Source organism: Martes martes (genome assembly GCF_963455335.1).
Source record: "Martes martes genome assembly, chromosome: 4".
NCBI lineage: Eukaryota > Metazoa > Chordata > Mammalia > Carnivora > Mustelidae > Martes > Martes martes.
In genome coordinates, this window is record NC_137891.1 from 112,443,595 (window position 1) to 112,470,193 (window position 26,599).

Below are 26,599 nucleotides of genomic sequence, written 5' to 3' on the forward strand. Positions count from 1 at the left end.
AGCAGCAGTGGTGGTATTACAATTGCCCCTCTAAATCTTCCTCTTGTTAGATACAAATGAAAAGACCAGATCATCTCTTAAACTCTGAGCAGAAACCAATCTCCTCCTACTGAAAATACTCACAGAACAGCAGGCTTGTAAACATCCTGCCTTCTGATTTTAATGACAATATTACAATGGAGATGAGGCCACATCCTGGCCTACACCCCAGAGTAGGAGTGATATTGACTCATTGCGAATATTATGAAGAAGAAATACCTTCTTGAAGAGTTAGATAATGGCAACATTCAGCCAGACTTGGACTTCATATTTTTATGGGGCAGGGGAAGGAAATGGTCTTGGGTCGAACTAGAACCTATTAATGGTATTATTATTTGATTCCTAGAACTTACATGGTATTGTGTGTTGGTTTGCTGCAGATGCCATAACAAAGTACCACAGACTGGGTGGTTTAACAGAAATTCATTTTTTCACAATTCTGGAAGCTAAAAGTTTGAGATCGAGGTTTTGGTGTGGCTGGTTTCTTCTGAGGTTTCTTTCAGCTTTTAGATAGCCGTCTTCTCCCTGTGTCTTCACAGGGTCTCCCTGGGTGTCTTTACATGGTCTGTGTGTTTCTATGTCCTAATCTTCCCTTTTTTTTTTTTTTTAGACTTATTTATTTGAGAGAGAGAGAGAGAGAGCATATGAGAGCGGGGTGAGGGGGAGAGGGAGAGAGAGAATCCTGAGGCAGACTCCCCTCTGAGTTGGAGCCTGATGCAGGGCTTGAGGCCAGGACCCTGAGATCATGACCTGAGCTGAAATCAAGAGTTGGCCACTTAACCAACTGAGCCACCCAGACATCCTCTGATCTTCTCTTCTTATAGGATTATCAGTCATAATATATTAGGGCCCACACTAATGGCCTCATTTTTAACTTAGTGCCCTTTTAAAGACCTTATCTCCAAATATAGTCACATTCTGAGGTATGAGGGGTTAGAACCTCAACATATGAATTTTGAGGGAATGCAATTCTGCCCATAATACCTTATAAGATAAATCAGTGATCTTTGCTCTCAAGAAATTTTCCCTGTGCTATGTCCTTTATCTTCTCCTTCCCCCTCCAGTCTTGCCCCACCCCCATTACCAAAACCACCTAGCCCCTTCAGTTTCATAGCACTTCAAACACTATTTCATGAATATAACATTGCTACTGACATTGGCAGCTCCATTTCACTGACACGGTGTTCAAAAAAAGCTTGTGTAGATTAAAATACCAGTTCTTCATGAAACATCTTCAAAGAGTCCTTCTAGAAGCCACTCTTCCTTGACCCACATTCTATGCTTCTACTTATTTTAGTATCTAAGTAATTCCAAGGTCTATATCAAGACTTCTTGTCTACTGGTCTACTCATTTCCTTAGATTCTGGTTTCTTGATAAGCTTGTTTTATCTTTTAGTCATTCTTCCAGAATGGAATTCCTTTTTCCCCCCTCTTGATTCTTAGTCATTACCCAGAAGGAAGTCATTAGAAGTGGGCTTGATCTTGTTCTTCCAACTAAGCATATTTTTCTTCATCTATTCACACAAGAGATGCATGTTTCAAACCTTGTAGCGAGACTCAGGCTAACTCCTAAGTAAGCCAACTTACAGTCTTGATGCTTGTTTGCCACTCCATTTGTTCTCCACCCTGAATATACTAAGCTGATGGTTTCAGTGATGTTACATAACAGGGATTTCATCAGCTTTCTGGCTAGTGACATATATGGTTATGTTTGTGACCTCAGATACTCTAGGACCATGTAGCTCCCAGACAAAATTTAATTACACTGACAAGCATCCTAAAATGAGTACGTCATCAAGCATAATAACAATGTCAAATCTATCACTGACAAAAGACACCAGTCCATCAGTGATAATCAATTACTATTTTCCAAGGTCTTTGAAACAGAAGAGTTTATAGACATTTCCAGACACCAATAAGAGTTAATAGGATTATTAACTCACAGGACTAGTTTTTTTCCTTGTATTTTCTTCCTTCTAATTTAAGCCCCAGCTACTAAGATAATTTCAGAATAAAATAGCTTGTTTTTTAAATTTTTTAAAAAGATTTTTATTTATTTGTCAGAGAGGGAGAGAGCACAAGCAGGGGGAAGAGCAGGCAGAGGGAGAAGCAGACTTCTCGCTAAGCAGGGAGCCTAATGCGGGGCTGGATCCTAGGACTCTGGGCCCATGACCTGAGCCAAAGGCAGACGCTTAGCCAACTGAGCTACACAGGTGTTCCAGAAAAAAAAAAAAAAAAAAAAAAAGTTTAAGTCCAGGTACCTAAATGATGAGATAATAACAGTTTTTCTGATGCTATAGAATGCAACCTCCTCTTGAATAAACTTAAAATGAGACTTTGCTGAAACAGGTTTGTAAAACTAAATATTTTTCAACTTTTACAAGCAGCCACTTCCCAATCCTCTGGCAAGCATGCCACAGGCAGCCACCCCTATATAAATATGTAGTTAGAAAGATAAACACTCATTAAAGTCCCTAGTGGTAGCATTGTTTCTCAGGGTTCAGCAATATTTGTTCAGTAAGTAGATAAAGAAAGAGATTAGCAATGTTTCCATTGGGCTTTACTCCTTCCTAAAGCCAGCCAGCCCTCTCCCTAGGAGCAAGGCAGTAATGTGTGTGTGTGTGTGTGTGTGTGTGTGTGTGTGTGTGTTCCAAAATGTCTTAGGACAACTTTCTGCTTCAAGAACAAACCAAACTCCTCATTGGATACATGCTAAGTCATTCATTTTTTTTAGGACATTAATTTTAGTAACTTAATAAGTCAGACTTCCAAAATAATAGGAGTAAATCTGTAGAACAAATTTCATATTTAAACATGTCAGTATAGCTTAAATATTTACACATGAAACTAAAAATGAGTTGGGTGAGTGCTCTAATCTCATTTCATAGACTTACAGACTGTCTAAGGGCTTAATCTATCAGTGTAGAAAGAGCTCTGGTCTTGGTTCCAACTGAATTAAGCCAACGATTAACCATATGATCTTTGGGAAACCTGGGCTGGGCTTACCTTACAAAATAAAGGAGAATGGAGAAGATGAGCTCTAATATCACTCTGATTCCAAAAATTTATGATATGCTCTTGGGAAAAATAGATCTCATCTTCCTATCTCACAATGTTTCGGTGAGATTAAATGCCAGGATGTACTCCAAAGCATCATGTTGACCATGGAATAGAATTCACAGGTGAGGACTAGCTGTATTTGCTTTCTTAAATCAGGATTTGGCAGAATAAATGAAAGAAAAACAGTAGTAGAAAATATTTACCCCTCCACTTAAAGAAGGAAGGAAATAATTTTAGATTCTAGAGTTATTTGTGGCTCTTTCAGATAGAGATTGGATGAAGTAATTAAATTTGTCATGTGTTAATATGTTGGTTCTGAGCAACTAATGTAAAATCTTTGACAAACAAAGCAATATGATTATCTGATTAAAATTTTCAAAATGTTAACAAACTAATCTTTTCAAAACATTAACCTAGTATTTGGGTATATGTTATTTTCCTTAAACTTTTTCATTGTTAATTAATTTCAAGTACTTTTCCAGGGTCTGGGGATACAATGGTGAACAAAACAGGCAGAGTCGCTTCCACCAGGGACCTTAACTTCTGACACTCGTAAGGGAAAATAAAAATAATACTAATAACTATACCAAATCAGTAGAGGGATAAGTGATATGGCAATATTTAAAACAGAGTAAGAAAGATGGGGGAGTATCAAAGAAGGGAAATACTGTTTTCTATGGACTGGCCAGAGAATACGTCAATGATAGGGAACAACAGGAGACTGGGAGGGAACAAAGAGGAAGTCATGTGGATACAGTCCAGGTAGAGGGAACAGCAAAGGCAAAAGCTCTATGCAAGAGGGACCTTGGGGTATCTGGGAAACAGCAAGAAGGCCAGAGTGGTTGAGTAGGAATAAGAGGAATGATTCCCAAGGAAATCCAAGGAAAGAGCAACTTACCGTCATCTTAACGTTGACTTTAAGTGCAGCAAAAACTCTTTTTTTAAAAAAAAATAAAAGGACTTTATTTATTTATTTATTTATTCATTCATTCATTCATTTATTTGAGATAAAGAGAGAACGCATCCACAAGCCGGGGTTGGGGGGTGCAGAGGGAGAGAATCTCAAGCAGACTTCCCACTGAACACATAGCCTGACATAGGACTTGAGGCAGGGTTCAATCCTAGGACCCCAAGATCACGACCTGAGTCAAAATCAAGAGTTGGATACTTACCTGACTGAGCCACTCAGGCACTCAAGTCCAGCAGAAACTCTTTATTGAACTTCTTTTGTTTTGTGCCTCAGTGTTTCATTTGTAAACTGGGGGTGATAATGATACCTCATAGGCTTGTGAGAACTAAATGACTTACTAAATATAAAGAATAATTAAGATAGTATCTACCACTGAGTAGACCATGGAAGGCTAGATTTTATTACTGTCATCATCATCTCTTTATTAACAACAACATCAATACTTCAATTTTTTAAGCCAATAGTATTATTTTGTGTCAACCATTAATTATTGGGAGAGTTTCCTTACACATGTTCTTAGGACATTAGGTAAGGTCATGGTATGTGATGACGCAAGCGCAGAGGTTCATGTCATCAAATGTCTTACAGAGAACTTAAAATACATGGAAAAGAACTGGGGTATGAAATTTAATATGTTAATTTAGACATAAAATGAATATGATATATGCATATACTCACTGGAGTTTTTCTTTATTTTTTTCAGTCAATCTTAGTTTACTCTCTTGATGGCAACACAGAATTCTTGGATGTTTGCAATCTCTTTCACATTCGTTTCCAGCATGTGGTCTGAATTGATTCCTTGTTTCTCAATTACAACCATCATGGAATCAAGATTAATAACCTGCTCGGTGAGTTTTGTACACTTTGGAATCTGGAGCCTTTGTACTCATTGTGGCCTTTTTGGCTCTCTGTGGTTCCTTCTAAATGCTCCTGCAGTGAAGGTCAAGGACAACAGCAAAGACAGGGAACCTGCCTGACTTTGGGCCATCCCTACCTGCTTCCATTATTTCTTCTCTTCTCCCAGGGATTTAATCATGGTTGAGGAGAGTCTGGAAGTGGATTTAAAGTTCACTAATAAAACTCCTGTGCTTAGAACAATGCCTGGCATATTGGGGTACTCAATAAGTATTTGTGGAATAATTAAACATATGATAGGTCTGGTGGACCATGCTGCACTCTCCTAAACAGACTGTCACTGAAGCATGACTGAGAGGTAGAGCACCTGTCTACTGTACTATCCTGTGGAGCTGGATTCCCATCTCCTCCTGCCACATGGAGCATCTGCCTACATTATCAGGCCCTTCAACTTGAGGCACAGGGTACCTGGGGCAGGCTTTACTTTTAAAAAGCGGCCATTGCACTTGGTTCCACTAGTTTCAAGAGATTGAGACGAGCTTATGGAGAGAGAAAGAAAGAAAAGAAAAGAAAGAAAGGAAGGAGAGGAAGGAAGGAAGGGAGGGAGGAAGGGGGGAGGGAGGTAGGAATGGAAGGAGGGAAGAAAGGGAGGGAGGGAGGGAGGGAGGGAGAAAAGAAAGAAAAAAGGAAAGAAAGAAGGAAGGAAACAATACCCTGGAAAGATTTTTATTTCTGGCCTCACGGTCATTCCCTCAACATTTCTCCAGAAAATACTTAGTAGGTGTCCCTATTGTATTGAACACAGGCCAAAGTAACATAACACTGTAGATCTGTATACAACCAAATAAAATACTTCATAAAAATCACAAGTGGCACAAAAATAGAATTCTATATACCATATAATGTCAAATGGGAGGATTGATTTTCAGTGAAGAGAACAGGAAAGCTTCAAGAGAAGAAGTGGTATTCTCTTTATCATGGAAAGAATGAAGAACATTTCAATCAGCAGAGTGATTATTTGTAATTAGTAAATAAAGAATATTAGCAATAATAGAATAATAGCAATATTATACCACCTGTCAGAAAGTTTCATTATTAATCCAGCATCCAAATATGTCTCTGAATTTTTGTCTGTGATTCCTTGTGTCCCAAAACTGTGACTCTGAGCCACCTGAACCAAGAAACACAGGTAAGAACAAGTCAGTTTCTAAGACCATGAGCTGGGACATTTTCTTAGTATTTGGTGGAGGTACTGTCTTTTCCTCCTTCTTTTCTTTACTACACACATGAGAGATCTTTCCCAGATGACAGATTTTTGATGTTCATTCTTTCTCAGTTAATAATTGTATTTATTTTATGGCAGAAATGAATTACCATCTTTCTCTGAAAATGCTTTCAAGTATCATGTTTCTCCTGACTGATGATGAAAGTGGAGACTGTGACAGGTGTATATTTGAGAAAGATTTAAAGGGAGGATGAGATTGAGACTTTTTTCTTTTTTTTTTTTTCAAATTCCATTCCTATAATTTTGCCCATTTATTCAGCAAGTATTCATGAACCACCTGCTTTGTCTCAGCCTAGACGACAGAAAGAGTATTCCTGGCAGAGCTATTAAGTGTTACTAATTTATACTGTAACTATTCAATAGAAATGCCCTCCTTTTTTTCATATATGATGTGTGATCCAACATCTAGTTAAGGCTTTAATTTTGGTTGTTCGTTTCCCCAACAGCGTGGATGAGTCCCATTATTCAAGGAGCATTTGGTGGTTAAGAAGCAAGGAGCATAGTCAGGGCACATACATTCAACTAGTATTTACTGAGCCGGGTACTATATATAAAATATAATGTTATGTGTAGTTTAGTTTTCTGAAAATGACAAACAGAAGATAGAAGAAAGTGGGTGAGTTTTAAAGTTTAGCACAGCATGTATTTTTGTTCTGAAAAGGAGAAGGCAGGTGTGGGAAGAAGGCAGACAAAGCAAGTTGAAGATCAGATTGCCCACTGGGAGAAATTCAGTGCCCACCAAAAAAATGTCCACTTAAACAAGGACAGAGTAGGGGCGCCTGGGTGGCTCAGCGGGTTAAAGCCTCTGCCTTCGGTTCAGGTCATGATCCCAGGGTTCTGGGATCGAGCCCCACATCAGGCTCTCTGCTCAGCAGGGAGCCTGCTTCCTCCTCTCTCTCTGCCTGCCTCTCTGCCTACTTGTGATCTTTGTCTGTCAAGTAAATAAATAAAATCTTTAAAAAAACAAAACAAAACAAGAAAAAAACAAGGACAGAGTATCTGCTACCTGCTGGACGATACAAAAGGTGACTCGTGCCTGAGGTTCGCTCCGCCTGTCGTGCCGCAAGCCCCACACTGTGGCTAACACGTCCTGCAATGTTGGGGACAGCCTGCCCGCTGGGGTGCCTCTAACAACCCGCGCTCCGCGTGCTGGAGCCGGCAGCCGCCCCCACCTGCGGCCGGGCGCCAGAGCCCCGCCCCGCTCGAGCGTGCGGGCCAATGGGCTGGGCCTCAGGGGGCGGGCCGCGGCCGGGCGGGAGGTGCGAGGCCCGGGGGGCGGAGCGAACGGGGCGGAGCGAACGGGGCGGAGCCAGCGCGGCGGCGTGGTGGTGGCCGAAGCTGCTGGGGCGGCGGCGGTGGCAGCTTGGCCGGGCGTCCGCGGGTCGTGGGGGATGGGGGCGGCGAGCTCCAGCCCTCGGCGGAGGCGGCGGCGGCCCTGAGTGTTGGGCGGGCGTCCGCGTCCGGGACGCAGGATGGAGCGCCGCGGTGAGTGTGGGGCTGCGGCGCTAGGTCCTGCCGCGGCGGCTGGGGCTCGGGGCTCGGGGCTCGGGGCTCGGGGCTCGGGGCTGGGGTGGTCCGCGGTGCGGCGGGCGGGTTGCGGTCCAGCGTGTGGGTGGCCCACGCGGCGACCCCGAGCCGGGGCGGCGGCGGGCTGCGCTGGGGGTCGGGCTCTTGTCCTCGGTGCTCCTGGTCGTCCGGGAGGGGTCCGACGGGGCGAACGGCGCCCGGGGTGCGGCAGGAGCGGAGGAACTGGGAAGGGCGCGAGCAGTCGCTGCGCGGACACTTCGTACCCCGGATGGGTGTCCTGAGTTACGCGACGCTGCGCGGCCGCCGCAGAGAGGCTCGCCGAACAGACTTAAATCGCGTTCCATGTCCCCCCCTGCCCCTCGCGCCCCCCTCCCCCCCCCCCCCCCCCCGCCCCGGAACGTCCTGAAGCCCTTCTTCCTTTCGTGCCCTCATCGCCTCCGTGCACAGGTCAGGGGTTCCTTTACCTCTTAACCTATTGGTGTCCTTCACTGGGACTTCACGTTCGTCTTCCTCGCTTGGGGATCTTTTTGGAAGTTTGGTGGCAGTTTCTGAAATTTCAGTCTGACAAATCGCAAAGGTGAGATATAATAACAGACATCTCGTATTCCATATCTACCTTTTCTTATCACACTTATGTCACCTAGGCCCAGGCTGTTTATTATTTGGAGAGGTGGGGGAAGAACTGTAGGTAGAAAAACACTTTCTCTTTCTGAGTGCCCCCGCTCGTGCTTCTCTGCCACTCTCCACACCGCTCCCCTCTCCGTACTCCTCTTTTGCCCCAGTAACTGTCCCTTTTCCACCACCCGCTCTGTGCAGGGTCTATCTCGCTTTTTCACCGCAACCACTCTTTACAGACGAGGGTGAGGCGTTTTTTATTTGTTTTTGTTTTTTGTTTTTACCACTACCCCTTTGTATATTGGGGTTTTGGGATTTTTTGATGTCCTCAGTCTTCTAATGTTGGACATTTGGGGATAGTTAAGTGTTTGGTGAAATTTCCAAGACCGTGATGGAGCCAGAATTGCCATCGAGCTTTTGTTTCTCATTTCTCTTTTCCTTTCCCCTTTTAGTGGGAATTAGCTTTGCACCTTCAATCCGTTTGTGAAAGGGGTTTTCTCTTCAGGAAAAAGAATTCATGAGTTAAGAAGTCAGAACAAATTATGAGAATCTTGGAGATTTAGATTCCTTTCTTCAGAGATTTCTTTAAGCAGTTTGCCAGAAATGCATAATTAAAAAATGCTCCCTGATTGTAGAAACAGTGCAAGTGAAAAGCCCTGACGCCTAAAATTCATTAACTTTATTATATGAATAGCTCTGGTCTCCTGATTCTGAGAGGGGTTTGAGAGTGAACTTGGAGGAAAGTAAAGTAGGCCTGGGTAGAAAACGTTTCAGTCCCCAAATCTGTAGGAAATAGAACTTTGGCTGAGATGGAGACAGCACTGTTCAGCAAATCTGTGGTGGCTGGTCTTTCCCACTCTTCCCAGCTGCCTAAAATAGAACATCCACCTAAATTATCGGTGCCTTCACTTCCCAGCTGTAGAAGCCCTTGACCTAGGAATGTGGGCTTCTACAGCCACTGCTGTTGGTCCCAGGAGTGAGCCCTATGTTGAACAAAGCTCACACCCAGAAGTCCCGCTGGAAGGATTTGCATTCCTATGCCATTGGTGATTCATTCAGCAGTCACCCAAATACGTCAGTTTCATCCCACTGTACATTAGACCAGGGTCCTGTGGAAGCTTTCATAGGTAATTACAAATTGATAGGGCCCAAGGCATAATATATTGGGTTACTCAAGAAAAGTATAGTGAATGTCCTATAGGAAAGTAGAGGGATGATTTATTTTCTGTGAAGGGAATAAAAAGGCTTCTCGGAAGAAATGATGTTGTGTGTGAGATTGAAATTAAGAGAATAATTTCAGTAAGCACAGAAGGCAGAAAGGCCCTTCTGGACAGAATTGCTGGTTATCTGTAATGCATACCAGGATATTAGTGATCAGCTTCTGTGATTCTGCTTTGAAGGCTATTTTGTTTGTTTTTAGTTTGCTAAAAACTAAAAACATCATCAGCTCCAGATGATGATGAGCCACAGTACATAAGAACACATTGTGTAAAGAAACAAGGAGGTTTAAAAGGAGGGTCAGGAACACGTTTTGGTACATGAGAATTTTTGTGGAGTGTTTACCTTTCCTTCTTTGTCTTTATTATTACTCTGATAAACAAAAGAGCCATTTGCTTATACTGCCTCCTTAGATAAGAATTCTTCTTTTTCTTAGAAAATGTTTCAATATTTGTCATTGAGAAAGTTTTTAAATAACATAGTCTTCCTTCCCAAAGAGGGAGATGAAAAATAGTTTGACAAGTATTAAGGAAGGGAGTCAGTTGAGTTTGAAGGACTACTCATATGTAACATTCTGTAATTTTAGAATTTATTTATTTAATATTCATTGACCACTAACATGCTATCAGATTTTTATACACTTTGAGTGAGTTTAGACAAACGTGTACACCCATGTAATCACCTCTGTAATCAAGATCTTTAAACATTGCCATCACTCCAAAAAGTTCCATCATGCTCATTTGGAACTCCCCCACCCTCACCCCAGAACTCCTGTCCCCGGGCAACCAGTCATGCTTTTTGTTACTAAAGATTAGTTTCATCATCTTCTAGAATTCATGTAAATGGAATTATACAGTATATATTCTTTTGTGCCTGGCTTCTTTCATTTAACATAATGCTTTTGAGAATCATTTAAGATTTTTGCCATATCATGGATATCTGTTGTTAAATACCATTCCGTTGTAAGGCTATATCATAATTTGTTTATGCATTCATCTGTTGATGGACATGTGGTCTTTCTCCAGTTTTAGACTATCATGGAAAACAGTTGCTGTGCACATTTATGTGCAAGTTTTTGGATGAATATATGTTTTCATTTCTGCTGGGTTGTATGGTAAATGGGTTTAATTGTGTAAGAAACCGCCAGCCTGTTTTCCAAAGTGGTACCTCGTTAGTAGCACTGTGTGAGAGTTTTAGTTGCTCTACCTCCTACCCAAAGTTTGGTATTTAAGTCTAGCTAAAATTAAGAATTCTAGTAGACATTTAGTGGTATCTCACTGGGGTTTAAATTTGCATTTCCCTGTTACTAATGATGTTGAACACTATTTTATGTGCTTATTACCCATTTGTGTATTTTCTTTTGCGAAGTTTCTATTCAAATATTTTACTCATTAATTTATTGGGTTGTTTGTTTCTTATTGAGTTGTAACAGTTTTTTATATATTTTGGATACAATTCCTTTGTCAGATATTTTCTCCCAATTTGTTGCTTGTCTTTCACTTCTTAAGTTTTTTTTTCAAAGAGCAGAAGTTCTAAATATTGATGACATCCAGCTTACCAGTGTTTTCTTTTGTGGTTGTTGCTTATTGTGTCTGATTTTCTCCCATATTTTCTTTAAAAGAGGGATACTCGAACATTTTCTTAAGGGACTAGAATATAAATATTTTAGGCTTATAGATTATACACCTCAACATTCAACTCTGCTATTATAGCTCAAAAGCAATTATTGATAGTACATAAACATTAGAAATGACCGTGTTCCCCCCAAAACTTTTATTTATAAAAACAGGCAGCTGCCCCCTCTGAATCCTGAATTTAAAAGGCTGGTAGACTTAGGTTATATGTTTAGGTCTCTGATACATGTTAAGTTTAATTTAAGGTGTGCTGTGACTTAAGCATCCAGGATCATTTGTTTCTCGTATAGATATCAAGTTATTTCAGTATCATTTATTGAAAAGACTATCTTTCCCCCAATTGAATACTTTGATACCTCTTGAAAATCAATTGACTGTATATATGTAGTTCTCTTTCTGGACTCTATTCTATTATGTTGATGTGTGTCTCTATATCAGTGTCATGCTATTTTGACTACTGTCACTCTGTAGTTAAGTCTTGAATTCAAGCAGTGTAAGTCCTCAAACTTTGTTCTTTTTCAATATTGTTTTGGCTGTTCCAGTTCTTTTATGTAATCATATACATGTTAGACCCAGCCTGTCAATTTCTATAAAAAAGCCAGGAGGAATATTGTTTGGGTTTGCTTCAAAGTATAGATCAATTTGAGAGAAATAAAAGTTTTAACATTATTGAGTCTTCCAATCCATGAACATGGTATACTTGTTGATTTATTCACTTCTTTAATTTCTTGCAGTAGTGTTTTTTTGTTTTAGATTTAGGATCTTGGATGTGTTTTATTAAATTTATTCCTTAAAAATCTTGTTTTTTGATGTTACCACTGTAAATGATATTAGTTTCTAAAATTTTATTGTCTAATTGTTAATTGCTGGTATATAGAAATAAAGTTGAGGTATATTGACTTTATCTTTTGTTCCTTATAATATTCATTTATTAGTTGTAGTAGCTTATTTATAGGTTCCTTAGGATTTTCTAGGTACACAAACATGTCAACTTAGGAAAAAATGTTTTACTTTTTCCATTTCAATCTGAATGTGTTTCATTTTTGTCTTGTTCTATTGCTGGCAGAGAACTTCAGTAACAATATGAATCCTTAAGAGGAAAACATGGTCCTTCATCACAATGTTAGCTGTAGATTTTTTGTAGATGCCTTTTATCAGGTTGAAATTATTTTCTGTGCTGACTGCTTTAATCATGAATAGATGTGGAGTTTTATCAGATGGTTTTCCTCTATTGAATATTAAAATAAGCTTGCATTCCTGGGACAAACCCTTCTTGGTCATAATGTATTATCCTTTTTTTATGTATTTGATTTGACTTACTAACACCGTGTTAACAAATTTGGCCTGAAGTTTTCTTGTAATGTCTTTGTCTGATTTTGTTATCAGGGTAATGTTAATCTCACAGAATGAGTTGGGAAGTGTTTCTGCCTCCTGTTTCTCCTCTATTTTCTGAGAGTTTTTGTGGGATTCTTTTAACCATTCAATAGATTTCATCATTAGGACCATCTGGGTCTGCAGTTTTCTTTGTAGATATTTTAAATTATGAATTCAGTTTCTTTAATACATGTGAGGCTATTCAGATTTTCTGTTTCTTGTGTTAACATTTGGTTATTTGTGTCTTTCTAGGAATTTTCCCATTTCATCTGAGTTGTTGAACTGGCAAATTTTTGTAACATTCCTATTACCCTTTTAATATCTCTAGGGTCTGTACTCATAGTTCTTCTTTCACTCATGATTTTAGTAATTTGCATTTTCTCCCTTTACTTTTTAATTAGTCTAGCTAGATATTTATCTGTTTACTTGCTCTTTTCAAAAAACCAGTTTTTAGTTACATTGATTTTTCTCTGTTGTCTGTTTTCGATAGAGTTCTACTCTTACCAATATTCCTTTCTTTTACTTAGTGTGGGTTTAATTTCTTTTCATTTTCTAGCTTCTTAAAGTGGAAGTTTAGATCATTGACTTTAGAAATTTTATTTTTAAAAGCATCTAAAACTGCATATTTATCTAACCACTGCTTTTAATATATAACTTACACAGTTTGAAATGCTGTTTTCATTTTCATTCAGTTCAAAATATTATTATCTAAAAGTATATTTTATAATTTCCAATTATTTGGGGGTATCCCTATTATTTACTGTTATTAATTCCAAATTTAATTTTGTTTGGGTCAAAGAACATGCCCTATAGGATTTCAGTCCCCTTAAATTTATTGGGACTTGTCACATGGTCCCATGTATGGTCTGACTTAGTGAATATTTTATGTGCATTTGAATAGAATGTGTACCCTGCTGTTGTTGAGTGGTTATTTATGTCTATCAGGTCAAGTTGGTTGATAGTATTGTTCAACTTTTATATCTCCTTACAGATTATCTGTCAGTTTATGAAAGAGGAATGTTGAAATCTTAACTATCATTGGGATTTGTCTGTTTTTCCCCACATTTCTGTCAGTTTTGCCTCATGTATTCTGGAGCTCTTTTTAGGTGCAAAAATTTGTAGGATTATGTCTTTATGATTAATTGATTTTTTTAGGTGCAAAAATTTGTAGGATTATGTCTTTATGACTAATTGATTCATTATCATTATGATATTCTATCCCCGGTAAAACTCCTTTTCCACTATAATAGAGTTACTTCTTTCTTTTGATTTGCATGATCTATCTTTTTCTGTTGTTTTGCTTTCAATTTATTTCAAGTCTATTTCTTATAGGCAGTACGTGGTTGATTTTTCTTTTTCTTTATTTTTTTTTAAGATTTTATTTATTTATTTGACAGACAGAGATCACAGGTAGGCAGAGAGGCAGGCAGAGAGAGGGAGGAGGAAGCAGGGCCCCTGCTGAGCAGAGAGCCCAATGCAGGGCTCGATCCCAAGACCCTGGGATCATGACCTGAGCTGAAGGCAGAGGCTTTAACCCACTGAGCCACCCAGATGCCCCGATTTTTATTTTTCTATTCATTTTTATAATCTCTGCCTTTTTATAGGGGTGTTTAGAGTATTTATATTTAGTGTAATTATTACTATGACTGGGCTTAGGTTTATCCTCTTTTTGTTTTTAATCTGTCTCATCTGTTTGGTTTTTTTCCCTCTATTTTTATTCTTGTCCTGCCTTCTTTTGGATTATTTCCTTAAAATTCCACTTATGTTCTCTGTTGGCTTCCTAAATGTATATATAAGGGTTTTAATATATATTTTTAGCTTCCTCTTATTATTTTTTCTAATGATTATACACCTTCAAACAATATTATGCTACTTTATATAATGTAAGAACCTTATTGTATAGTTTCATTTCCCTCCTGTGTGCTATTGTCATACATTTTACTTCTGTATATGTTGTGAATGCCACAACACATCATTATTACTTTTGTTTTAAATATGAATTTTTTAAGTTTACAGGATTTAAAGATTCTTCTAAAGCTTCTTAGGGGTGAAGCCAGAATACCATATTTGTTAGGTCTGACTTAGATATGCTATTAACATATGCTGTTTGGGGACCTCTTCTTCAGTGTTCATCAGGTCTCTCAACTCTGGCTGATGAAAACTTGGAAGTCTTTCAGCCCTGTGGGAGCCCTGGGAATTGTTAAGTTACAGCTCTCTGGAAGTTCTTTGCCTATCCCTGGTGGGATTTCATCCACACATTTGTGGCTTTGTATTCAGCAAGAGAATTAAGGAATTGCCTGTGCAAATATCTGGAGCTCATCCTTTGCCTACCTCCTTCCTCTTTGGTACTTTGTCCTACAGATTCCAGCTGCCCCAGTCTGCTCTGCTTGTCTTTCTACTTCCTGTGCCATGGTCTAGAATGTGCCTCCAGGCAGAAAGTTGGGGCAGTTGAAGGCCTACCTCATTTGTTTGTGTGATCCCATACCTCAAGGATCATAGTTCTATGCTGTCTGTAGTCCAGTTCTGAAAAGAATATAGTGGGGCAAGTCTGGGCTCATTTCTGCACTTGATATATCTAAAAATTTAAGCCTTTTTTAATCTAAAGATTTCTATCTTTTTCCTTGTAATTTATTTTAAAAATTGTGTTATTTGCTCTACAAAATGACCTACAGTCTAGATTTTGCTGGGTGCATCCTGTGATGTAATTTAGCATGTTCCTCTACTTTACATATTGCTTAGAAAGTAGTATTTAGGCCTGGAGCAGAGTTTCTCAACTTTGACTTTATTTCTCAAACTTGACACTATTTGGGACTGATAACTCTGCTAGGAATGGTGGTATTTAGGCTTAGTTTGTGGGGGTGGGGGGGTGGGGGGAGGGTGCTCTCCTGTGCAAGTAGGATGTTTTAGCAGCATCCCTGTCCTCTACCCACTAGATGTCAGTACAACCCCCTCCCCAGTTGTGACAACCAAAAATATCTCCAGAAATTTTAAAATGTTTTTAGATCCATGTTCTGTTATGGAAAGTAGCCTAACTAAACCACAGAAACAACTTCAGGAATATGAAGGTATCTACCTAGCAAAAATAACAATGCCAGCTAGTTAACACTGCAGAGAATACATGAAAAAGATTTTAACAAGCCATTGGAAGCTTTATAGAACAGTTGACTCACGAGCAACATTATAGGGGATGTTAGTTTCTGTTTCAGAAGGAAAAAATAATAGAGGATAATGTAAATTGGTAAAAAGAAATAGTTCATTTTCAATTATATGTTGCTTTCATAAATTTTTTTTCTGCAACTCATTGAATGTTTTAAGATGTTGGATTTCTACAATAGATACACACATGGGTTAATTTTTTTTTTCTTTTTGGTAGCACTTTACAATTTAATTATAAACCAAGAATTCTGAACTTCCAGAAAGATATTATTTATGTGATATAAAATTACTTAAAACAAAATGCAAGTTGGGAGAATTAATAAAATAACACTTCTAATTTTAAGGTGAACTACCATTTTTTCAAATGTTTCCAAATGTTATTATCCTCCTTACTAAGGAACAAGCATGGAGAAGATGAAAGGTAATTAATGTATTTTTTTTAAATGTAAAAGGATTGGGATTGAGAGACTTCTCAAAAATTTCCCTCAGATAACCTTACTTATAGTTTAACTGTCTAACATTCATTGAAGACCCACTCTCTGTCAGGTTCTATGCACGATAGTTATGTTTTGAGGTGGTGTAGAGGTAGATTTGGTGGGAAGGGTCTTGAGATTAACCCAGAACAGATCTGAGGAGCGGACTTTCCTCCTGCGAGTGCCCTGAGGATTGCCCTGCCCCTATTGGCCTTGAGAATTCTTTCCTCTTTCCCCATTGATGTCCTTCAGTTTAGTCGTCAGCGGTTTCCATGGTGAGTGTCCATGTCATTCTCCTCCAATGGAGTTTGAAGATGTTAGGTAACTTCATCATTTCTAGTGCTTTTGAACTTGGTATGGTTATGTTTAAGATTTAACAGATATGTTTTTTAAAATTAAGTCTGCAAAAATAATTGTAGAGTTCAGTAATCAGGGAGCCTAGGGTTCTTATATTTATCTTTTTCATGTAACAACATAGGGGCCTGACTGACTTCACTTCCTTAGAACTGTGAGAGGTGTCCCTCTTCCCTTTCTCTGTCAGGGGGTAGTCTCTCAATCTCTTTCTCCCTATCACTTTTTATCTCTCTTCTCTTTATTGTCTCATCTTATTTTCTTTTTTTGCCTGCACTTGTCTCTGCATCTTTCCGTCTTCTTTTTCTCTCTGCCTTTCTCTCTTCTCCACAATTGCTTCTCACCTTCTCACATCTTGGTCTCTCTTTCTCCATTTTTTCTCTCCCTCCCTCCTGTGTGCTCCTTACTGTTTCTGTCATCCTACTACCTTATGCCCACATACCCTTTCTTCCCAACAGGACCTTATTCCAGGCATTGTCAATGACATTGTGAGCTCCACCTCAACAAGGAACACAATCGTCCTTATTAAGGGAATGGTGGATAAGATAGCACAAAGTAATTTATATCATTTAAAATAGATGTAAGGGGATGTTTGAGGTTGCATGAGTACCTCACATTTCTTCCCCAAAGTCTTATGATTTAATCAGGGTTGCACTGCTTCAGTCCCCTTTTGGCCTGGGGACTCCTGACCTCTCCTCTTACTAGTTCGTTTCCGTGCAAGGCATCAGCTTCTGTGATGGTGCATTTTTCTTTTTAAGTATGCTTAGAAGGATAGTTTGGTTTTGACATTTCCTGAGTATCTGTGACATGTCCTTGGTACTGTTGTGTTTGGGGTTTGAAGGGGTAAATGTGTATAGGTTGAGTTTGAAAAATCCAGTGTGCTGCTAAAGTAACCAAGTAGCTGAGCATTTTCATATTTATCTTTCCCAAGTAGCATCTGAGGGACCACATTTGTTTTATTTCACTAACATTGTTTTTCATGTAAGGATTCGAAGATGTTCCTCTTCTCTTTGTCAATTAGTTTCTCCTTTTCTCACTACTTGTTGGCTCTATGAGGCTTATTATTTTTTTCTGTCTGTAAGTAGGTAGTCTCTCCCTTCCCTCTTTTATTTCTCATTCCTGTTTTCTCTGTCATCACCTTTTTCTGCCTTCCTTGATTTTGCCTCCTGCTATGTCTGCACCCCTATTTTCCTTCTACTTTTCCTCTTCACACTCTCCTATGTCTTTTTCTGCTTTCTCTCATGGTGATAATTTTTCTCTCTTCACCATTACCCACAGTCTCCTGCCCCATGTGCCCTCTGTTTCTCCATCAGGTTTTTCTCAGTGTTCCAGCACAGACACAAAGGACATTGCTTGTTCCAGTGTTGTAGTATGATATGGAGGCTTACGTGCTTTGGGCCCCTGATGCTTTCCTTAATTGTTCCATTCTTCTCAGACATTTTTCTCATCCTGAGTGAGTTTTGAGAGAGAAGCTTAAGAAAGTAATATAGGTCTAAGTGGGAAATACTACCCTCTACAGAGGGGAGTTGAGCCAGGCCTGTGTTACACTTTGCCGGTATGAGGTCTTGTTTTTGTTTTTGTTTTCTTAAAGGCCTTGATGAGGGAGGAACAGGTGATCAAAAGAAGTACCTTATAAGAAATGTAGATTGCTCATTTGAGAAACTCCTGTTAGCCAGATGTAGTCATCAGGTGACTAGTGCCTGAGGTTCGCTTCGCCTGTCGTGCCGCAAGCCCCACACTGTGGTTAACACCTCCTGCAATGTTGGGGACAGCCTGCCCGCTGGGGTGCCTCTGACAACCCGCGCTCCGCGTGCTGGAGCCGGCAGCCGCCCCCACCTGCGGCCTGACGCCGGCGCCCCGCCCCGCTCAGGGGCGCGAGCCAATGAGCTGGGCCCCAGGGGGCGGGCCGCGGCCAGGCGGGAGGTGCGAGGCCGGGAGGCGGAGCGAACAGGGCGGCGCGGTGGTGGCCGAAGCTGCTGGGGCGGCGGCGGTGGTGGCGGTGGCGGCTTGGCGAGTCCGCGGGTCGTGGGGGATGGGGGCGGCGAGCTCCAGCCCTCGGCGGAGGCGGCGGCGGCCGTGAGTGTTAGGTGGGCGTCCTCGTCCGGGACGCAGGATGGAGCGCCGCGGTGAGTGTGGGGCTGCGACGCTAGGTCCTGCCGCGGCGGCTGGGGTTCGGTGCTCGGGTCTTGGGGCTCGGGGCTGGAGTGGTCCGCGGTGCGGCGGACAGGTTGCGGTCCAGGGTGTGGGTGGCCCATGCGGACGCCGAGCCGGGGGGGCGGCGGGCTGCGCTGGGAGTCGGGCTCTTGTCCTCGGTGCTCCTGGTCGTCCGGGAGGGGTCCGACGGGGTGAACGGCGCGCCTGGTGGCCGAGAATACTTACCCAGAGCAGATGACGATTAAATTTAAAGCAAACATGTAACAAGTCCCACCGTCCACGTACTGTTCTAAGACTGCTCCACATTTTAACTTCTTTAACCCTCGCGACAGGTCCGTGATTATTTAAGTTATTTTTTACACGGGGAAGATGAGGTTAACCTGCTGGAGCACACAGGCTAGTAATTGTCAGAGTTCGGGTTTAAACTGAGGCAGTTTTGCTCCAGAATGTGTGCTCTCGACCGCTAGCGAGTCCAGTCTTAGCTCTGACCCGCCCCACTCCCACCTGTCCTGACAGCAGTCCTCACTTCAGCTGGGTTCCATTCCGGAGACGTTTTAGAATTTCCGTGGTGCGTTGTTCTCCTCGTCTCTCTCTTTTGGGCTGAAGAGGAGCTCTTTCGTTCAGAGGCCTCAGTGTCAGTGGCTTTCCCAATTCCGTTGTGGATGTGTTTGGGGCTTGACTGTTATATTTCATTTTAACGGGTGAGCTCAAGAACCCTAGTGACTGAGCCTCGTGTCTCCATGTTAATCTTATTCTACTCTCATTGGCAAGAAGGAATTGGCTTCGCACCCTTTGTGGAGGGCGGGCAGGACTAAAGGCAGGAGCTGGGCGCCGGTTCCCCTTTTTCCACCTGTCTTGGTGACCGTATCACTCCTCTGGCGCTATCCATGTACGCTGCCCTTTTTGGTTGCTCCGTTTCCCTACTCGGTATTTAAATACGGGGATGGGGAGCGTGCTCTTTGGCATGGGATCGTTTTGGCTAGTCAAGAGAGAGCCCTGCCTGCCAGGAATGCTAGACATTCTGGAGGCGTGGGAGGTTGGGCAGCTTCCTCTTTTTTAAACGTACTAGGTTCTAAGTGCACAGGAATGAAGTGTATGTGCACTGCGTGCCTTTCTTTAGAAATTACAATTATTTGCATATTATTGAGAAAAGCTTTGACTTGCCCATATGCTGTTTTTGTAGGGAGAGCTTTACAAAAATATAATCAAAGACCTCCAGGATGAATTTTTCTGATTTTTTAAAAGCATCTTTAAGTAGATTCTTACCAAATCAGAAATTGTGCTGAAATAGCAGATTTCTGAAATACCTGGCAATATTTCTTGAGGTAGGAATAGTTAAATGGGAACTATTAAGGAGATATCTGAGGCAGTTTTAAACTTTAATTAGCCTAGTGCCTAAAATGAAAGTACTTATATAATGATGTGTTTGGGGGAGGATGTGCATGTAGCATGGGACATTTGATTAACACAGGCTACTCAAGTCTTGGGAAATTCATATTACAGAGTACTGGGAAGTTAGTGTTCACATTTCTAATGCACATATTACTTAGAATTAAAAACATATAGAGAAAGTAGTTTTGTGTAGTAATATTCTTTTACCTACAAAGTTCTTTGCTAAGTGGATAAAACACATTTTTAATGTTGATGGTTTGAAGTTGGAAGAGATGCATGAGATTTTGGAGAGTTTCACAAATATTTTGCTCAATGGTCTGTTTGCATGGTTCAAACTTCACTTGGAAGCCATTTAGTAGGTTTCCATGAAGCCAGGTAAGTTTCTGGAATTGTTTCCAGTGCTGTATTTCTTGCTCACAGTCTACAGATATATTGTGGTGTAGCCACATCTTATTCATTACCTAAGTATATTAAACAAAAAACAATTTCCACAGTAAAGCACGGCTAATAATAATGGTTAAGTTACTGAGTCTTCATAATGAACCAGGCACAGTGTTAAGTGCTTTCCATATTATTACCTCATTTAATTGAATTGCCGGTTGCAGTATGTTAGTAACTACATTTTACATTAACACCAACTAGAAGATATTCATTTTGGGACACAGGAAGGTAGTGTGGATGATCTGGGAAAGTCTACATCCTCCAAATTTTTCTCTATTATAGTTCCGTTTTTTGAAAACTGGGTTAACTTTGTTATTTAAAATTTTTTTTCAACTGTCATATTTCCTTTTTTCATTTCAATAGGAAAAATAGTAAAGTATATATAACAAAGTTAGTACATTACTCACAATAATGCTGACTAGAGATAGAGTGTAATCCTTTCTAGTTCCTCCTTCCCCCCTTCACGTTTTGTTTGCTTATAGATTTTCTTAGTCTTGAGTAAAAATGTTTAGGCATTTTTGAAATACTTCTTACAATTTTGGGTTACTAATTTGACATTATGAAGATGGTGAAATAGGTGAATTGCTTAGATAAGTGAATTGTTTTATTTGAAACTTACGATACACATTTTTAATAACCATCTTTTTACCAGTGACAATGCCCAGTGATCTAATTTAGTAAACTAAAAGCTGTCAAAATTAATCAGAGTGACTTTAATTAAGTAAGCTGCAAAAGTGTTAAGTTAGGAATAGTCTTCTCAATGAGTGATTTGTAAAAGAACTGCCCAAATAAGTTGAGTGTTTTGTTTTTATTGTTGGTGGGGAGACTTAGGTATAATAATTGTACTAAAAAATTGTCCTGGTCTCATTTTAGAAATTATCTACACATTTAAGGATTAATGTTAGATAGGTTTGGAACTAGCTTAAATGTAGAAATTACATTTTCAGAAATAATTTGGATTAACAAAAATATTTAATAAAGCAGCACTGAAAGCTATTGGAGAAGTAGAGAAATCTTGTCAGAAGTAGAGAAACAAGAACAGAAATCCAACTTTGACTCCAGTTTTATGCAGTCTTGCCTTTATCAGCTTTATAGACTTGTTTTTTTCTTTTTCTTCTTTTATATTGCTTTATAGACAGATTTCTTGAAAACCCATATATATTTTCCATTTAAAACAGAGCAACAATCCAAAGTTAACCTTTTTGTTTCTGTAAACATTAATTGCAACTTAACAACTTTATAAGCTCAGTGTTCATTCTGCAAATTCTTTTACTCTGCAAATAGTTTTGAGTAGTTCTTCCCTCCTGTGCTAAGCACTGTGCTATAGCAGGGAACACTTGGTTAGCAAACTGACATGGTCTTGATTTCCTTGGGATTATAATCTAGATAGGAAAACATGAATCATCTATTTGAACTTTGATATGTGCAGTGATGAAAAGTATAAGATGCTGTAATGCATCTAACAGGAGATTCTGTTCTAGTTTGGTGTTAGTTGTTACAGGGGCATGATGGTCCAGGAAGATTTCTTTGAGGAAGTGATCTTTGAGTTGGGGCAGAATGAGTAAACAAAGGGGAAGGAGTAGTCCAGGCAAGTGGAACTGTATATAGACAGGACCCTGAGTCAAATAGTCAGTGTTTTTCTAGTTGTAGGTCCATGACCCATTATGAGTATGAAACCATTCTAATGGGCTGCAAGCCGCATTTTAAAAAATGAAATGGTATAGGATAGAAAACATCTGGTTTATCACCTGTTTCCTTAGCCAGAATCTGTTTTATGCTTTCCAACACACAACCACACAAAAACATAACATACTTAATGTGTATACTGGCTCATGATGTGAAATTATTTCCTACTGTGAGGCATAGTAAACAAATACTGTTGGAAAATGAGAAGGGAGTGTGTGTGGCAGGAATGTTGAGAGTGTCCAGTAGGAATTATGGCTCCAGATGACATTGCAGAGGTAAGTAGGGACCCCATCTCATGTTGTGCCTTCGAGTTCTCAATAGATTCTCACTTGTCCTCTGGAAGAGTTTTGAGCAGAGAAATGACATGTTGGGATTCATGTTTTGAAAAGTGTACTCACTACACTTGGAATAGAATAAGAATGGATGTGGAGAGATCATTAGAAAATTAGTTCCAATAGCTCAGATAAGAAATGGTGGTAATTCACCTAGTATGGTAGTACAGACAGAAGTAGATAGATTAAAGATACTGTAGATTAGGAAGGAAAAATTCTATAGAGTTGGGTGAGTTATAGGAAAGAGTAAATGATACAATAATATATCTTACACATGACCTGGAAGTGAATATTATGTAAAACTTCCTACTGTAAATTTCACAGTTCTTAGTAATTCTACCATTTGAAAGTATCAAAATATTAAAGATGAAATATTTGAAAAATATTTTAGTGATTATGCTTGTGCTAACTTAATTCCTCCAGTAATTTCCTTTTTGATTCAAGAAATGCAGACAAAATTAGGACTTTCAATTCTGGAAGGGTAAAATGTGAGGATGAAGCAGAAACAAACTAAAATTTTCTGTTTCAACTGTGTGCAGAATTAAATGTTTTACATGTGAAGTCTTTTAATTTTCTGTCCCCTTTTAATTCTCACACAGCCTGTAAGCAAAATTATACAGGTCACACATTTAGAAAGTATTGAACCAGAAGTTAAATCTAAATCTTTCTCATTTCAAAAGATTGTGTTTTTACTATACCGTCTTTAAATTACCAAAAATATTGCTCTGATATTCATACATTTATTTGTTCAGGCAATCAGGATATATCAGATTAGTAGGCACCTTTAGAACTTCTTTTCAACAGAAAATTATTTTTGCTGAAACTTGATAACCTGGAATGTGTATGCATGTGTGTATATGTATGCATTATTATTAAGAACTAACTGTAATTGAACTTTTATGTGTCAGACACTTCTATACTTCTGTCTCTTTTAATGCTTACAATAATCTCGTGAGGTAGGTATTGTCAGAATGTTATTTCTATTTTATAAATGAGCATACCAAAATGAAGTGATTTAACAGCTTGTCAGAACAGACATCGTAAATGATAGAGGGGATTTTGAAAACAGGTCTTTTCTTTTGTTGGAGCTCATATTGTGTCTTTATTTTTGAAGATGATGTCATGGAGGTAGAGTATGTTCTTCTGCCAAGTGACTTTTCAGAACGACTTACAATTAAAAGAATTCTGTACCCTAGGAGTTAAGAGGAAGTTATTAATTAAGAGAATGGATTTTGGCAACCAGGCAGATCTGGGTTTTAAGTACCAGTTCATCATCTTTAGCAGAGAGCTTAGACAATGATTTAACTCCCAAAGCTTAGGTTGCTTATTTTGAAATGAAGAGACTAGTAGTTGCCTATTATAGAATTGTCAAGATGACTGGCACTTAATAAATAAATTAGTAGGACCGTGTTTGTTGTTGTTGATAAAATACTGAGGTGGGCTGTGGGGTGTTTGTGGAAACCTGGTCTAATGTTTCCTCTGGTTGATGTGGTATTTGTGTTTCTCTCTTGTTTTTTCTCCCCTCCACTTAAGGATTTCAGTTTTTCTGACTGTTCTGTGGAAGGATGATTGCTCACAAACAGAAAAAGACAAAGAAAAAACGTGTTTTGTCATCAGGCCAACTCTCTACTGATGTTACAACTCCTGAAATGGGGCTCAAGTCCATAAGTTCCAATTCCATTTTTGATCCGGATTACATCAAGGAGTTGGTGAATGATATCAGGAAGTTCTCACATATGTTACTATATTTGAAAGAAGCTATTCTTTCAGGTTTGTCAACTATTTTCTTTTAACATTCTTACTGGATAGTTTGTTAAATTTTAAATGCCAGCCTAGCTGCAGATAAACACGTACACAGTGGTAGGAACAGGGTATTCTGCTTTAGTTACTTTATGACCTTTTCCCCCCTTGATGTTTGATGTTTGATGTTATGGTGTAAGCTATTTTATTATCAGATACAGCACAATACATAATAGAAACGTTGGTAAGTGTGAGGTAACAAGCATACAAAAAACAAAACTCAGTCTTTGGTTCTTAGCAGTTAGGCCCATTTGACATGAGAAAATTTTAGATTGTTGGAATTTTAACCTTCTTGTTAATGCAGTGCCTTGATTATTCTTTAAGAAGCAGACGAATGTTTATTATTTATATTTTTGATCCTTCTGCCTTGATTCAGTTTTCTATATTGTTCCTAAAACTAAATCTAGAATCACTGCATTTGAGTGAAAATTTTTTTCCTCAAAAGTCACACTTAATTCTGTTTTGCTGTTATATAACCTATTCTTCAATTAAGGGATAATCACAGAATTTATTCTCTGTCTAGTTAGAAATGGATAATGGAGCACAAACTTTATTCTTCTAAAGTAAAGAGCTACAGACATCTGCATTCCCCAAGTTGATTTTAGTCCCTAAGGCTTTTAACTTTTTTTTTTTTTAATTTTTTTAAAAAATTTTTTATTTATTTTCAGCGTAACAGTATTCATTGTTTTTTCACCACACCCAGTGCTCCATGCAATCTGTGCCCTCCCTAATACCCACCACCTGGTTCCCCCAACCTCCCACCCCCTGCCCCTTCAAAACCCTCAGGTTGTTTTTCAGAGTCCATAGTCTCTCATGGTTCACCTCCCCTTCCAATTTCCCTCAACTCCCTTCTCCTCTCCATCTACCCTAAGGCTTTTAACTTTTAATGCCTGTTTTATATTCAGATTTGATGGTAGTGATAATAAAGATACAGCCCCTATCCTTTTGTGATAAATAGTAGTTCGTTTCCATATTCATAATGGTAGGTCTGGATGTAGAAAATGAATATTCCTAGTTTTATTTATATGAGACCTCTTTTGTCTTCATACACATGAGAGTTTAATAAATATTTTCTCTGTATATAAGATAAATATTCATTTTCTGATACATGTTTTAGAAAGGAGACTAAAATCACATCTTATACTAAATGCTGCTTTTAAGAATTTACTTCTAACCTGCTTTTCAATTTGAAATGCCCAAAACAACTGGACTTGAATTATAGCTTTAAAATTTTAGTATTTGAATTTTCCTTAAAACAATCACATAAATCATGTTTTTGAGACTACATATAATATTATTTAAAAAAAGTTACCTATACACCTGTTCATTTTAATAGCTTGATTTTGAAATCTAGTTATGGTTGATTAAATGGTAATAAAGTTTTCTTTTTCTTGTGGAAAGGTATTCTAAATACATTAAGCATTATACTGGGAATAAATTTCTTAACAAAATGATACCATCTGCCGTTTCTAAAGAAGCCATATTTAAAGAAGCATAGTTTTAAATAAACCCTTTTCTTAACTGGGTTAATTGTTTTAAATTTGTTTTTAAATTTACATATAGTAAAGGTCATTCTTTTTGGTGTAAGTTTATTAACTGGGTTAATTTTGAAAGTAAAATTTAAAATGATGCCTTGGTTGACAAATCATTTACCTCAATTTAGGGTAAAATCCAGTTTTCTTTAATTATCAATTTAAGTGTTCATTAATACAAATAAAATTTTTAGGTAAGATTTTTATTTGTTTTTGTTTTCCTCAGGAGATTAACATCACTTTTAAATCCTGATCTTGCATATTTATCCCTTGTCTCGCAGATTTTAAATGATGATAATTTAAAACAAGTGGGACAACTCTTTATCTTCAGTTTTATTATGTGAATTTTAATTTGTGAATCGATAATTCAGAGACTAGGAGAGAATTGAAAGCTGATTCTAATTGAGAAAAGAGAAAATTTCTAAGTAAGATGGCAAAAGGAGACTGCCCCTTAAGATAAAAGTATGCATACGGAAATCTAGTTTTCATGAAAATTTATTATTAAAAATTTATAAAGATCTTATCCCTTTAAAATAGAAAAGGATGTATTTATTTGAGAGAGAGAGAAAGCACGTATGCACACCCAGGGTAGGGGGGACAGAGGGAGGGGGAGACAGAGAGTCTCAAGCAGACTCCCCACTGAGCCCAGAGCACCACGCAGGGCTCAATCTCAAGATCCTGAGATCACGACCTGAGCCAAAATCA

The 26,599-nt window shown here is 39.0% G+C and overlaps 1 protein-coding gene and 1 pseudogene across 3 annotated transcripts in view; both read left to right on the forward strand.

Annotated features, from left to right (window-relative positions):
- The window catches only part of LOC308341665 (poly(A) polymerase type 3-like), a 119,348-nt pseudogene extending 111,650 nt beyond the window's left edge, over nucleotides 1-7,698 (forward strand). The window contains exons 3-4 of the transcript in view: nucleotides 4,848-4,917; nucleotides 7,318-7,698. The product of the transcript in view is annotated as a poly(A) polymerase type 3-like (transcript). The remainder of the gene's footprint in view (nucleotides 1-4,847; nucleotides 4,918-7,317) is intronic.
- Nucleotides 7,490-26,599, forward strand: part of ARHGAP29 (Rho GTPase activating protein 29) — a 73,831-nt gene continuing 54,721 nt past the window's right edge. For both annotated transcript variants that reach the window (XM_080800005.1, XM_080800006.1), the window contains exons 1-2: nucleotides 7,490-7,694; nucleotides 24,096-24,332. In XM_080800005.1, the coding sequence (XP_080656131.1) occupies nucleotides 24,128-24,332 (205 nt within the window). In that variant the 5' untranslated portion in view covers nucleotides 7,490-7,694; nucleotides 24,096-24,127. The remainder of the gene's footprint in view (nucleotides 7,695-24,095; nucleotides 24,333-26,599) is intronic.